Here is a 15,543-nt window from a genome sequence, read left to right as displayed (position 1 = left end):
CAAAGGGAACTCAGGGGAAATCTGGTTGCACAGAATTGCTTACTGTGGGCCCAGCCTGGCCAACAGTGGTGGTGCTGGGGTCTGTGGGGGACTTTAGAAACCTCTCTCTCTGTATCTCGGTCTCGCTTGTAGTTTCTCTTTCTTTAGCAACATGACTAGTCATTATCCTCATATTATACAGGTAGGAAATAAGTCTTAGGGAAGTTGTGTAGTGTGTTTATTGTATGAATTCTTGATTAATTATCATCTGAGGTCTTCTGTTTTCTTGATGAAGAAACTTAAGTCCAGAGAGGCTACAGGACTTCCCAGACCACATGATTAGCGTACAGGGGCCTGGAAATGCCTTCTTCTTCCCTCAGTCCCAGCACCTGATGCTCTGTTCAGTGTAGCCTTCTGGCCCTGTCATATAGTAATCATTTGATCTCAGAAAAATCATAGAATCTCTCCAGACCCCATAATGGGAGGGTTAGGGTATAAGATAAGACCGCATGAGGCTTCATTCATCTGAAATAATTTATTATTATAGGTATTTTGTGATTCTTCTCACCGGTGACTCTTCTCATGTTGTAATACCTTGCCATGGACTCAAGAACCTCTTGAGGCCCTCAAGGCAGCTTTTACTGGAAGAAAAGCAAAATGTTGAAGTCAGTCCGACTTGAGTTTAAATCTAGATTCTACTTACTGGCTATTGTTTGACTGCTCCAAGTTTACTTCTAAGTAAAATGGGGTTTAATACCAGCCTTATAGGCTATCTTATTTGATGCTCATAGAACCCATTTTAGGCTGGGCACAGTGGCTCATGCCTGTAATCCCAGCGCTTTGGGAGGCTGAGGCAGGCAAATCACCTGAGATGAGGTGTTCGAGACCAGCCTGGCTAACATGGTGAAACCCCTGTCTCTACTAAAAATACAAAACTTAGCTGTGGCACATGCCTACAATCCCAGCTGCTCAGGAGGCTGAGGCAGGATAATTGCTTGAACCCGGGAGGTGGAGGTTGCAGTGAGCCAAGATAGCGCCACTGTGCTCCAGCCTGGGCAATAAAAAAAAAAGGAACCCATTTTAGCAAGCTCAACTGTGTGCCTAATTAATGGTGTTCATTACATGTTAATTGCTGCTTCTGCTCCTTCCCCTTAGTTCAACAGTGATTTTGGTCAATTTAAATTTGTTCTCCTTGGATGTATAATCTAACTATAATATTTGTATTATTTTGCCAATTTCTTTCAGTAGTGCTACTGATCATTCCCTGACATAGGACTCAAAGCCCTCCTCTTTAGTGCCTTAGAGGTTTTTTTATAGTCCACAGAGATATTTTTATTTGTAGAGGAGAAAGTTTTCTGATGGAGTATTCAGACTCATAGGAAGGGGAGAGAGGGAGCCAGTTTTGTATTAGGTGAAATTTACACGTAATTATGGATTTCTGCCGGGATTCAATCTTTTGATCTTTTCTCTTTTCCAACCTCCATTTTCTCCCTCTGTACTCTCATCCAATCTGGCAGTTTCAGATATCCTAATTTTTATTTAAATAAAATAATTTAGACGTTGTTGACTCCCAAATTTATACCTTTACCATGAACATCTGTCCAACATTCCAGGTTCATATTCCAGTTGAATTTTTCACTTGGATTTCTTTTCTTTTCTTTTTCCTTCATTCTGTCCTTCCTTCCTTCCTTCCTTCCTTCCTCTCTCTCTCTCTCTCTCTCCCTCTTTCTTTCTTTCTTTCCTTTCTTTTCTGGAATCTCGAACTGTTGTCCAGGCTAAAATGCAATGGCACAATCTCAGCTCATTGCAACCTCTGCCCCTGGGTTCAAGCAATTATCCTGCCTCAGCCTCCCTAGTAGCTGGGATTACAGGTATGCACCACCATGCCTGGTTAATTTTTGTATTTTTAGTAGAGACATGTTGGTCATGCTGGTCTCGAACTCCTGCCCTTAGGTGATCCGCCGCCTGGGCCACCCAAAGTGCTGGGATTACAGGTGTGAGCCACTGTGCCTGGCCATCCACTTGGATTTCTAATAGGCATCTACAACTTAAGGTGTCCCAAATTGAACTCCCAATGCTTTTCCCCAAACCTGTTCCTATTTCAGTTTTCTCCGTCTCAGTAAATGACTAGAGGCAACTCCACCCTTCCAGTGGGTCTGGTCCAAAACCTTGAAGTTATCACTGACTTCTTCCTTTCAATCTGTCAGTAAATTCTGATGGAGCTACTTTCAAACTTTAACAACTTCACTGTTTCTGTTCTTACTATCCTTCATTTCCTTCCCCAAAACACGCAATGTAAAATACTAAGTCATGCTCATATCATGGCTTTCCTCTACTCAAAACCCTCTAATGATTCTGCATCTCAGAGGAAAAGACAAAGTCTTTATAATACTTACAAGGCCCTACACGATCTGACCTTGTTACCTGTTTGAGTTCTTCTTGTACTTCCGATACTGCTCTGCCCATCCTCACTCCACCCTAGGGACAATGGCCTCCTTGCTGTTTCATAAAGATAAGCTAGAATGGGCCAGGGACTTTGTAATTATTAACCCTGTGCTGGGAAAGTTCTTTCCTTAGTCATTTGTAGGGTTTGTTCCTTCTCATTCTGGTCTTTACTTAAACGTTCACGTGTTCTCCCAGTGAGATCTTCCTTTTTCCTTATATTTAAAATTGCAGGCTGAGCATTGTGGATCCTAGCACTTTGGGAGGCCGAGGATCTCACTCACTAGTCACCCAGGCCAGAGTGCAGTGGTGCAATCATGCCTTAATGCAACTTTGACCTCCCTGGCTCATGTGATCCTCCCACCTGAGCCCCACCCCTGAGTAGCTGGGACTATAGGCTCACATCATTATATCTGGCTAATTTTTTGGTTTTTTGTTATTTTTTTGTGGAGACAGGGTATAACTATGTTGCCCAGGCTGGTCTTGAACTCCTGGGCTCAGTTGATCCTCCCACCTTGGCTTCCCAATGTGCTGGGATTACAGGTGTAAACTAATGTGCCCAGTCTGCTTTAACAGGTTTTTAAAGAAAGCTCAATTTAGCAAGTTTTCATTTGAGATAAGTTTCTTGATGTATTCCCTTAATTTTGTTTAGTGACATATGATTTTTAATATTTTTTCTCTTATTTTCTTTCATTGGCAGGTTGTGAGCTAAGAGAAGGTGGCTTTAGAATGAGGATGTTGTCTGCTGATTTAAATACTCTGTTTTCTGGCCAGGTGCCGCGGCTCATACCTGTAATCCCAGCATTTTGGGAGGCCAAGGTGGGCAGATCATCTGAGGTAAGGAGTTCGAGAGCAGTGTGGCCAAATGGTGAAACCCCATCTCTACTAAAAATACAAAAATTAGCTGGGCATGGTGGCAGACACCTGTAATCCCAGCTACTTGGGAGGCTGAGGCAGGAGAATTGCTTGAAGCTGGAAGGCAGAGGTTGCAGTGAGCCCAGATTGCGCCACTGCACTCCATCCAGCCTGGGCAACACAGCAAGATTTGGTCTAAAAAAAAAAAAAAAACCTCAGCTCTCACCTTTAGTTGGATTCTTCTGATGCCAATTGGAAGAAACTGAATTTGGTGCCTGCTTTGATGGGAAGGAGGTTTTTCTCTTAACATATTGTCCAGTGGTAGGCTAGGAACTGTGAAATCCATCATCTTAAAGAATAGTCATTTTCAAGCAAGACTTTTTATGAAAAGACATTTAGAATAATCTTTATTAGGGAAGAAGATACATTAGGGACCTGAGAGCATTGGACACCAAAAGCCTAGTTACAATGTTGTTGAAGCATTAAAAAGGGGGGAGAGCAGCTTATGAAAATTAACTACTAAAATATATGTTGTTGTGCAGCAAGAGGAACTACGTAATAAATCCTAATAAAATAGGGGCTTTGAGGACTATTGGAGATGGATTGCAATTAACCCTGCTTCAATATCCAATTAGGCATCAGGATAAGCAATTTGTAAATGCATTAACTGGTTAATATTTTATGAAAATCAGCAAATTTCCTTCTCAGGTGACTTTTTTTTTCCTGTACTTAATGACCTATTAGCTTATTAATTAGTATTTATTCCCATTAGAAACTTCCAGCACACGAGAAAGAATACTAAGGCATACTAAAATGCCTCATGCAATTGGTAATCCATGAATGCTGATATCCTTCCTTATGTTAATGTTTCTGATCCTACAGTCAATTTTATCTTAATTCTTTTAACGTTTTTTTCTTTCAAAAAAATGCACACTTTCTTTCCTTTAAAGTAATATATGATTGCTGAAGAAAGCTTATGACTTTAGAACGATGAAAAAGGAAATAACCTCATCACTCAAGCACAACCATGATTAGCATTTTCATTAACCCTCCTCACCCATTATTTCCCCCTACCCCATGTATAGGCTAAATTTAAAAGGTTTTAGCCTCCAACAGATATTTGTATACTGGTGTTCATAGAAGCATTATTCACCATAACCAAAAGGTGAAAGCCACCAAGGGGTCCATCACTGGATGAATGGATGAACAAAATGTGCATATGCATACAGTGGACTATTATTTAGCAGTAAAAGGAATAAAGTATTGATATATGCTATGATAGGTGTGAACCTTGAAGACATTAAGCTAAGTGAAATAAACCAGTCACAAAATGACATATATGATTCTACTTATACAGAGGACCTAGAGTAGTCAAATTCATGAAGCAAAAAGTAGAATGGTGGCTAACGGGAGTGGGAACTGATGAGTTATTGTTTAACAAGGACAGAGTTTCAGTTGGGCAGATAAAGCAGTTCTTGAGATGGGTGCTGGTAATGGTTGCACGGCAATGTAAATGTACATAATACCACAGGACTATACACTTGAAAATGCTTAAAATGAGGCCTGGTGTGGTGGCTCACACCTGTAATCCCAGAACTTTGGGAGGCCAAGGCAGATGGGTCACGAGGTCGGGAGTTCGAGACCAGCCTGGCCAACATGGTGAAACCCCATCTCTACCAAAAATACAAAAATTAGCTGGGCATGGTGGTGCGCACCTGTAATCCCAGCTACTTGGGAGGCTGAGGCAGGAGAATCGCTTGAACCTGGGAGGTGGAGGCTGCTGTAAGCCAAGATCTCGCACTGCACTCCAGCCTGGTGACAGGGCAAGACTCTGTCTCAAAAAAAAAAAAAGTTGCTTAAAATGATAAATTACATGTTATATATGGTTTACAATAAAAAACTTTTAGTTATAAAAATGATATGTGACCATGATTTTAAAATTTTAAGGGAATAAATGAAAGGTGTAAAATGAAAGGTAAAACTCTTCTTACCTACCTCCCCTCCTCAATTGCACAACCCAGAGATAACCATTGTAACCAGTTTCATATTTCTGCTTATCCTGTGACTGACAGAAGGACCCGCCAATTCCTCTTCTTTGGCTTTGAGTGCCCATGAACCCTTGGTGAGCTGAGGGTAACCTAAGCATCCAGTTTGACTTACACAGTCTTAGGAGACGTTATTGGCATTATTGTGCTTATTGTGCTGTGGGAGATACACCAGATATACTCTCAGCTACTAGTGATAGAAGAAATGAAGCAAAATGGTTTAAATAGCAAGAAAATGTATTGTCTTACCTAGTAAGAAAATGTCTTCAAGGACCGGGTTCCTTTTTGTCTCTGCTCTGCTGTCCTTAGCCTGGGCTTCAGCATAAGACTTATTCCTGGTTCTAAGATGGCCGCCAGCAGCTATGAGGACTCCTTTCCCTCTTGTTAATATCCAGCACCTGCTGAGGTTTTATCAGCTGAAATTGACGTAGTTCTGCCCATGCCTAGTAATAACTAGTAGCAAAGGGGATGGTATTACCATGATTAGCTTAGATTTATCATCTTGGGTGGAATGGATATGGGGGAACCAACCATGGTATGTGTTATAAGCCGTCTCTTGGTTCAGAGGGGTACATTTTGAATGAGGCTATGCAAGCCAATCTTTTCTCCCAGTGCTTTACTTCCCAAGCTCCTCCAAGCTCTGCACACTCCCCTTGCTCCATTATAACTCATATCCTATGAGGACTGCGGGGGGGGGGGGCGCTTATTAGGAGGGCCAATCAGAGAGACCTTTATACTCCTTAGTCTGGCCTTGGAGGCCTTATCTTACCTGCCTCTTGTGAACTCTCAAGACCTCCTGGTATAGGACTTTTGCCCTGAGTCCCACAACGTTTCCGATGTCCGTAGACTTTACTTCACATCTGGTACCATGAGCTCTGTTCAAGTGCTTCCCCTTGACCAACATCAATATTTCAGGCAAATACCAAAGTTACATCTATCTTACATGTCCACCAGGATAAAGCTAAAGGGAAACAAATGTTGTAATTAAAGTAAATGCAGGCTGGGCATGGTGACACACACCTATAATCCTAACACTTTGGGAGGCTGAAGTGGAATGATCCCTTGAGGCCAGGAATTGAAGACCAACTTAGGCACCATCGCAAGACCCAGTCTTAACAAAATATTTAAAAATTAGCCAGGGGTGGTGGTGTGCACCTGTAGTCCCAGCTACTCGGGAGACGGAGGTAGGAAGATCACTTGAGCCCAGGAGTTTGAGGCAGTGAGCCGTGTTTACGCCACTGCACACCAGCCTAGCCAACATAGCAAGATCCTATCTCAATCAGTCAATCAATCAATCAATCAAGACAGGTTATCACCTTGTTTAGTATATAAGACAACATAGGGCAATTGAAGGCTATGAAAGGACCAATACTGGAGAAGGGATGCAGCTGATTCCACACTTGGACTGCCGGGGTAGTGGTTCAACTAAATGCTGCCGTGTGTTTAGTTCTTCTAATGTATTAGATAAATGCCTTGCAAGTTAGCCCTTTTTCCAATCTGGTCCTCTCCACTGGCCTCTTAGGGAGGAAACCATAGCGTGAAGGGCAGGGTATTGGAATAAAATGACGTGGACTTGAATCTGCCAGTTCCCAAGTATGTGATTTTTAGAAAGAGAAAAGCTCTCTACGCATCACTTTCTTCGTATGTAAATTGGGAATAATAATGTCTATCCCATACGTGTGTTATAAGGACTAAAAACATGAACATATGAATGATTAATATTGTGCCTAACACATTACAGGTAGCTGTTATTATCAATTCTATTAAACAGGCTCAGGCTCATCTCTCTCTCTCTCTTTTTTTGAGACGGAGTCTCCCTCTGTTACTCAGGCTGGAGTGCAGTAGTGTGATCAGATCATGGCTTTCTGTGGCCTCAAACTCCCAGGCTCAGGTGATCCTTCTGCCTCAGCCTCCCAGGTAGCTGAGACTGCAGGCACGTGTCACCACTCTCGGCTGGTTTTTATATGTTTTATAGAGATGTTTTTACCATGTTGCCTAGGCTGGTAAACATGCTCATCTTAAATGTTTTACAAATAGTACTCCACTTACCTTGTGTCTTCCAATGATACTTTATCTTTTTTCTTTCCTTGTTTTTTTGCCTCACCTCCAATGTACTCAAATTCACTGAAATATGGCACCCCCCATCCACACTCAATTGGCACAGCTTTCCCTAATATCACCAACCGCCTCTTTGTTGCTATCCAATTACTCTTTTAGTTCTTATGTTACTTGTCTTCTCTGCAACTTTTGGCAAAGCAGGTTTTGGCAGCCTCCTTGAAACTCTTTTTCTGGGTTTCTGTGGTGCTGCTCAATATCAGTTAGGAGGCTTTTGGCAGCAGATTAAAGAAACCTTGATCCAACTGGCTTGAACAATAAGAAAGTTTATCTCATAACATAAACTTAGAGGGCTGGCTCCCAGGGCTGTCGATTCAGTGGCTGATCATTATCAGGGACCTAGGTTCTTTTTGTTCTTCCATCCACAGCATCAGCTTCTTTCTAAGATTAGCTTCTCTCATGATCATGAGATGATGCCAGCAGTAGCTAGGGCAGCATGCTTCCTGGTTGTTAACCAGAAGAATAGAGGAACATCTATCTCCTCCCAATCATGAAATAAAGTCCTCAATCTTTTTAGGACAAGTAGGTCACACGTCCATCTCTGGGACATAACAGTCACCAGAGAAATGCCCAGGCACTGGTTGGCTGAGTCTCATGGCTACGTACGTGGGGCGTGAATATCTGAAGAGAATCAGGACTCTCTTTGCAAAGAAAGGGAAAAGGATAGTTGCTGAGTAGGAAACCGACAGTGTCCACCATATTTGCTTTCCCCACTTTCCTCTTGGTTGTTGTTCTCAGTCTATATGTGCACTTCTTTTTCATGGACTGCCACTTAAATGTTGGCGATCACTATAATTCTATCCCTAGGCCTCTTCTATTTCAACTACACTCTCTCCATGGGTCCTCCACTCTGTTTTTTTGACTGCTATCTCTAATTGATGACTCCGAATAAAGGTGTATTTCCAGCCCAAGTGTCTTTTTTAAGCTTCATACCATGAAAACTAGTTAACACTTACTCAATACTTCCTGAATTAGGCAGAATAATGCATCCCTCTACTCCCAAGATGTCTACATCTTAAAACCCAGAAACTGCAAATATGTTAGGTTACATAGAAATGGGGTATTGAGGTTGCAGATGGCGTTAACCTTGCCGTTCAGCTGACTTTAAGATAGGGAGATTATCTTGGATTATCCAGATGGACCCAATGTAATCACAAGTGTCTTTAAAAGCGAAAGAAAAAAGCAGGAGAGAGAACAGAGAGACGGCAGCCTGAAGAGGACTTGGTCAGACATTGCTGGCTTTGAAGGTGGAGAGAGGGGGCCATGAGCCAAGGAATATGGGTGGGCTCTGACAGCTGGAAAAGGCAAGGAAATGGATTCTCTCCTAGAGCCTCTTGAAGGAATACCTTGCCAACATCTTGCTTTTGGCCCAGCGAGACCCATTTTGGACTCAGAACTTCCGGAACTGTAAGATAATAAACTTGTGTTGTTTTAAGCCCCAAAGTTTGTGGTCACTTTTTATAGCAGCAGTAGGAAATGAATACATTTTCCATAGTCAGCTTGTGCAAGTGAACTTCCCTCTTCTTCAGCAAAGCTGGTTTCCTGTGTTCTTCTCTTTAGGGGCTGGCATCACCATGCACGTTGTCCTCCCACTAAGAGTCATCCTTCACCTCTACCTCTTTACCACATTTACTTTATCACCAATTTCTGCCAATTCTTTCTACCTTTAGAGTAACCCCTCCATTCAATTCCTTCTCCCTGCTACTGTCTCTTTTCAGGTTACAACTTTGAACTGCTAGAGTCTGTATTCAACTCTAGTCTGCTCTCTATACTTTCAAATTTTATTTTTCATTCAGATCCATAGGAAGAAATACATTTCACATCAAGATCTAGGGAATGCACACACTCCTGAAACAAAAGTTTCAGAAAACAATACTTGCCATACTCTTTCGCAGTATATGCTGAAGTCTTCTGTGTTTAATTTTGTAAAACCCCAGCTATCTGTGATTTACTGCAATGATTTCAAAACTGACCAATGGATGGTGATGTGCAGTTTAAGAAGATGTCTTTTCTACCTGGCTATCAGAATGCTCTTTCTAAAATACAACTATTTTCCTTAAAATCCCTCAATGCCTCCATTACTCTAAGATAAAGTTCAAACTCTAACATGGCTTCTAAGACCCTCCATCACCCAGTTCTTTTATCACTGTAGCTTTATCTTTCTCCACTCTAACCGGTTCATTTTCATTTTACAATCCAACCTTACCTGTTTAACTTTCTGGACTCAGAGTGTGTCTCTGAGCCTTTGCAAGCTGTGTTACCTCCTCAAACTGTTGTCTACCCACTTCTTCTTGTAGCTAATTCCCACTTAAATCTTAGTGTAGACTTCACTTCCCTCCAAATGCTTTTCCTGGATGCCTAGACTGGGTTAGGTGTCGCTCCTGCCTTCCCACAGGCTCCTACAATGGCAGTGTTTATAACCTGTATTTCACAGTAGTGCTGTTTAAGAGCAGAGACTGGTTTTGTTCCCTACAGAATACCTAGGAGGCCTTCAGTAAATACTTATTGTATAAATACATGAAACTTTTTCAGTGGGTTCCTCTCTCAAGTCTATTGAGTAGGCATTCTTATATATTCTCATATTGTTGGATATTTGGGTTCATTAACATCATTACAATGAAGGCACAGGTCTGGGCTGGGCGTCATGGCTCACGCCTGTAATTCCAGCACTTTGGGAGGCCAAGGCGGGCAGATCACAAGGTCAGACTGAGACCATCCTGGCTAACATGGTGAAACCCTGTCTCTACTAAAAATACAAAATAAATAAATAAATAAATAAATTAGCTGTGCATGGTGGCACACACCTGTAGTTCCAGCTACTCAGGAGGCTGAGGCAGGAGAATCTCTTGAACTCGGGAGCGGAGCTGGCAGTGAGCCGAGATCGTGCTACTGCACTCCAGCCTGGTGACAGAGTGAGACTCCTTCTCAAAAAAAAAAAAAAAAGGAAGACACAGGTTTGGAACTGAACTGTCTACACAGACATAACTCATTGGCAGACTATTAAGTAGTGGGTCAAGGTTCACAAAATCTCTCATATGGGGGCATAAACCAAGCATCTCTAAGTTTCAGTTTCCTCATCTGAATTCCAACATTCTAGTCAGTATTTAACCTTAGATTCCTCAATCACATCAAATTCAATTTGTGTAACTGATGGGGATTACGGCATGTTCTTCAGATGACTGAGAAGCAAGTAGGTTAAATAATGTAAAAAATACTTTGCAGATTTTTAGTTGTTATTAGTACATACAGACACACATGCCTATTGCCAGGTCACTTTACCATTTCATTGATTAATGAGTGCAAATAGAATGAAGAGTATGGATGGGGGTACTGATGATCCTGAATGAACAAACCTCATAAATTCTTAGATTTAGCTATAACATGGCTTGTGATATCATAGCTTTTTATTCAGAGAGTTTCTTCCTCAAAGCTTCCCTGTTCCTTTAAAAGAAAACTAAAATGTCATTGTAACTTATTTAGTCTTCAATGTCAGTTTTAGGGTATACTATGAACTTGTTATGGAGGGTTCTCCTTAATCAGGTAAGCATCATCAGATTGGCATATGGTGGTTTTCCTATGGTGGAATGAATATTAAACCCAAATGAAAATGAAAAGAACAGGTAATTCCTGAGATCGGTGTCAGCCAGACCTCTGATGCTATTTGGTTATTTATGCATGAAGTCCTGAGAGTTTACTGCAGATTAAGAAAGGGTGATTAGAGGATCACACATATCCATCTTCATTTCTTTTGGTCATCCCTATGAATTGGTGCTGCAGATTTTCTTCCTCTGAATGTTAGCAGGCCACAAAATGGCTAAAGAATAAACAGTGCTGCAAGCATTTTGGATATGTTGTGACACTGCAGTGACATAAGATAAAAATTCAAAATGCTTCCCCTCAAATCAAATTGGCACATTCCTAAACAACTTACTTATGAATATTTTTCTTTTACCTCAGTTACTGCTTTTGTCTATATGCAGTTTGTCCCCTTCAAAACTCATGTTGGGCTGGGTGCAGCGGCTCACACATACAATCTCAGCATTTTGGGAAGCCGATGTGGAAGAATCGCTTGGGGCCAGGAATTTGAGACCAGCCTGGGCAACATAACAAGACTCTGTCTCTACAAAAATTGTTTCAAAAAATATTAGCTAGGTGTGGTTATAGCATGTGCCTTAGTCTTAGTTACTCAGAAGTCTGAGGCAGGAGGATCACTTGAGCCCAGGAGTTCAAGGCTACAGTGAGCCATGATCACACCACTACACCCCAGCCTGGGTGATGGAGCAAGATCCTGTCTCAACAACAACACAGAACCAAACCAAACAAACAGACAAAAACTCATGCTGAAATTTGATCTCCAATATGTGGTGAAGTTGGGAGGTGGGAGGTGTTTGGGTCAGGCAGGTGAGTTGAATCCCTCATGTGTAGGTTAATTTGGGGGCAGGGGGTGAATGAGGTCTTGTTCTCATAGGAATGGATTAGTTTCCATGAGAGTGGCTTGTTAAGAGCCTGGCTTCCTTGGCTTCTCTTCCTTCCTCTCTTGCTGTGTGATCTCTTTGCACTTGCCTGTTCCTCTTCTACTTTCTGCCATGAGTGGAAATAGCGTGAGGCCCTTGCCAGATTCAACTGCCCAATCTTCAACTTCCCAGCCTGCAGAACTGTAAGCTAAACAAACCTCTTTTCTTTATAAATTACCGAGCCTCAGGTATTCTCTTACAGTGAAACAGACTAAGACAGTTACCTTACAACCTAATTTGAAGGTGGCAGAAATTCATCAAGGACTACAGAATCAGCAAAATAACATAGATTGATACATAAGAAGTGTAAGTCTTGTAAATGTTTTATGAAAGAATATACATATTTCCATTAACTTTCACTTCATTTGCTTGTTTGTTTGGTATATATGCCCTATTATTTGCCAGGCACCTGTCCAGTTGCTAGGGGTATTATGAGGAAAATAACAAAGTCCTACTTTATGGGTGTTAGAATCTCTGGCAGGTAGGGAGAAGATGAACAATTAAACAAGCATTTCAGACAGTGATACATGCTGTAAAGAACATACAATGAATGGGCTGGGCACAGCGGCTCACGCCTGTAATCCCAGAACTTTGGGAGGCCAAGATGGAAGGACTGCTTGTAGCCAGGAGTTCGAGACCAGCCTGGTCAATGTGGCAAGACCCTATATCTAAACAAACAAACAAACATATGATGAATGATATAAAAGTGCCTGAAATGGTGGTAATTTGTAGGGGACTAAATGCATGAATTCTAGGGCAATAATGTCCATGCATAAATACAGGCTCTACAAACAAATAGGTGTATGACACTGGACAAATTATCATCCTCTCTGTGCCTCAGTTTTCTCATCTGTAGAATGGGCATAATAATAGTATTTAATGGGGTTATTGAATTATATAATGTGCATAGAGCAGTTTGAACAGTACCTGGCACACAGTGCTGTGTAAGTGTTTTCAACTATTTTCCCCTTTTGAGTAACTCATATATTGAACTAAGGCCTATATATTAGGAAGAGTCTTAAGCTAAGAATATAGGTACCTTAAAAGAAACTCCGTATCAAATAATGAATAATTAGACTAAAATGCCACTCTCATCTTTCTATTTGCATGATATACATTAATGAAAATACATGAAGATTTAAGTATCGCAGCAACACTCATGATCCATCTTCACCCTCGTCAGAGCTCCCGTCACTCTGCTCGTCACTTTCTCCTTTACTCTCACCGCTGCTGTCTTCATTACTATCTTCACTGTCTTTCTCACGATTCTGAGTTTTCTCTGCCACAAAAATGAAGAAGATTAAAGTGTTTCTTAATATTTCGCTCTGAAAAATAATTCTCCTTGCCCTTCCCTCTACCAAGAAATACATACATTTGCAACGTAAGAGCTGAGTTGGACTTGGCTAACTGCACATAGAGTCAAAGTGGCAGTACAAAGAAGAAACGTATTTTTATGGCATACAGGTATTTTTTATTTAAAATTAATTTAAAACATAGGTCTATAAAAATAATTTTACTGTTGTCAATGAATTTCTATTGAATAATTTCATAGAATTCTATCACAGAATTTCATTGACAACAGTAAAATCATCCATTGAAAGGAAGTGAGACAGGGCAATTTAGAGGCTTTGGCTTCCGTTGGAATTGTGGGTAACTCCTTTAACACATGGCTGTGTTCGCCTGTTCTGCTTGTCAGTACCTGTTGCCTGGTGCCTAGGGAGCCTGCGTTGCTTGGGCAGTTCTATCCCACAGAAAGAAGGGGGTCACTGTGACCATCCACAGAGGACAAGCTGTTTCACTAAACCATTTAAGACAGCCATTTAGCCTTTTCTTAACCACTTCCTAAAGATGTATTGACAATCTACCAGGATAATGGGTTTTTAAAGAGTGACTGCTTATAGTTCTACAAGAAACAAGGAATTTCAATTTTTAAAATTACCCATCAGCAACATTTCTTCAATAAGTGTGAAAAACTCTTTGGCCTCAGGATTTTCTGGTTCATAGATTAGGACTGAAAATGGACAACAGAATGTGTGTTATTAAGGTTCAATGTTTCAGCAAACAGGATCCTTAGAATGAAATTGAACTGTCACTCAGAGCACGTGAAATGCACAAAGTGATAAACACTAACAATTATACTACAGGTATATCTCAGAGCAAATATAGAAAATGCTGTACTTATATTTGGTGCTTTGGAAGAGAAATGATCCCCTTTTTTTTTTTTTTCTGAGACACCGTCTCGCTCTGTCACCCAGACCGGAGTGCAGTGGCACAATCTCGGCTTATTGCAGCCTCTGCCTCCCGGGTTCAAGAGATTCTCCTGCCTCAGCCTCCTGAGTAGCTGGGACTATAGGCATGTGCCACCATGCCTGGCTAGGTTTTGTATTTTTAGTAGAGACGGGGTTTCACCATGTTGCCCAGGCTGGTCTTGAACTCCTGATCTCAAGTGACCTGCCCACCTCAGCCTCCCAAAGTGCCGGGATTATAAGCATGAGCCACTACTCCCGGCCCTCATTTTGTTTTCTACCTCCTATCCATAGAATGCAATCTCTATCACCTCAGTATGGCTTCTCTTATAGGCCAGTAGCCAAAGTGTTTCATGAACATAATCATTTCCCAAAGAAGGTACAAATCCTGCCAAATATGGAGACTTTGCTAATGAAAAGACCGTGTGCCTAGAGGTCTGTTAATCCTTCATCACATGTCATCCACCCATCTACATGGCATCCTTTACTAAAGGTCTCATCGGAACACAAAGGAAGTTTTTATTTTTATTTTTTAATGCAACCTCTTCCATGGTAGAGATGCCATTTTTTTTTTTTTTTACATATTTCCAATAGGGGAAAGTGATGTTACTTCTTTCTCTTCATCTTGACAGCTTTTACTGTAGTCTACACCCTGGTCATCGCCTGCTTAACGACGTTCTCCACCTTCATTGGACCCACCGTTTTCAGCACTATTTATTCCTTTCTGCTGATGCTTTATGTGACTGTGTCACCTTTCTTTTGGAACTCACCAATAGACATTTTTAGGCTGTTAGTATGTTACCAAAACCCTAGAGGACAGAAAGATTTCTACCCTTAGTTTCAGAGTTGTCTAGACTATTTTATTTACTTTTTTACATCTTGCTCTACAGGTCCCTCTCTACTACTTCCTATCAGCCTTGAGGAGCATTCATAATTCCGCGTCATCCATTTAATGTTGTGACTCCTGCTCAGTATCTTGGTGGCCCCCAAGGCGGCACTAAAACATCAAGTGTGCTCTTCCTCTGGCTAAAAGTAAGAGATAATTGGGAGGCTGGGCACGGCTGGGCACGGTGGCTCACACTTGTAATCCCAGCACTTTGGGAGGCTGAGGTGGGCGGGTCACTTGAGGTAGAGTTCGAGACTGTGTTCAACATGCAACCAGTTCAACATGGGGAAACCACGTCTCTATTAAAAATATAAAAATTAGCCAGGCATGGTAACACATGCCGGTAATCTCAGCTACTTGTGAGGCTGAGGCATAGGAATCACTTGAACTCAAGAGGCAAAGGTTGCAGTGAGCTGAGATCACCCCACTGCACTCCAGCTTGGGTGACAGAGCTGTCTCAA

The 15,543-nt window shown here is 41.5% G+C and overlaps 1 protein-coding gene and 2 long non-coding RNA genes across 4 annotated transcripts in view; all 3 read right to left on the bottom strand.

Annotated features, from left to right (window-relative positions):
• Positions 1-200: 200 nt before the first annotated feature.
• On the bottom strand, positions 201-10,278 carry LOC108310957. Its single transcript, XR_005201788.1, has 2 exons — positions 10,241-10,278; positions 201-620 (listed from the first exon to the last, which is right to left on the bottom strand). It is a non-coding gene; the product is annotated as an uncharacterized LOC108310957 (long non-coding RNA).
• Positions 3,184-6,370, bottom strand: LOC119472633. Its single transcript, XR_005201787.1, has 2 exons — positions 6,091-6,370; positions 3,184-3,306 (listed from the first exon to the last, which is right to left on the bottom strand). It is a non-coding gene; the product is annotated as an uncharacterized LOC119472633 (long non-coding RNA).
• A 1,979-nt stretch (positions 10,279-12,257) lies between the features above and the next one.
• The window catches only part of ERICH2 (glutamate rich 2), a 26,619-nt gene continuing 23,333 nt past the window's right edge, over positions 12,258-15,543 (bottom strand). For both annotated transcript variants that reach the window (XM_017538161.2, XM_037741887.1), the window contains exons 9-10: positions 13,890-13,961; positions 12,258-13,229 (exon numbers count right to left, since the gene is read on the bottom strand). In XM_017538161.2, coding sequence (XP_017393650.1) covers positions 13,108-13,229; positions 13,890-13,961 — 194 coding nt within the window. In that variant the 3' untranslated portion in view covers positions 12,258-13,107. The remainder of the gene's footprint in view (positions 13,230-13,889; positions 13,962-15,543) is intronic.

This window comes from Cebus imitator, unplaced genomic scaffold (genome assembly GCF_001604975.1).
Source record: "Cebus imitator isolate Cc_AM_T3 unplaced genomic scaffold, Cebus_imitator-1.0 Scaffold110, whole genome shotgun sequence".
NCBI classification, from domain to species: Eukaryota; Metazoa; Chordata; class Mammalia; order Primates; family Cebidae; genus Cebus; species Cebus imitator.
The sequence above is the reverse complement of the archived record's forward strand: the minus strand, read 5'-3'. Positions and strand labels throughout refer to the sequence as shown.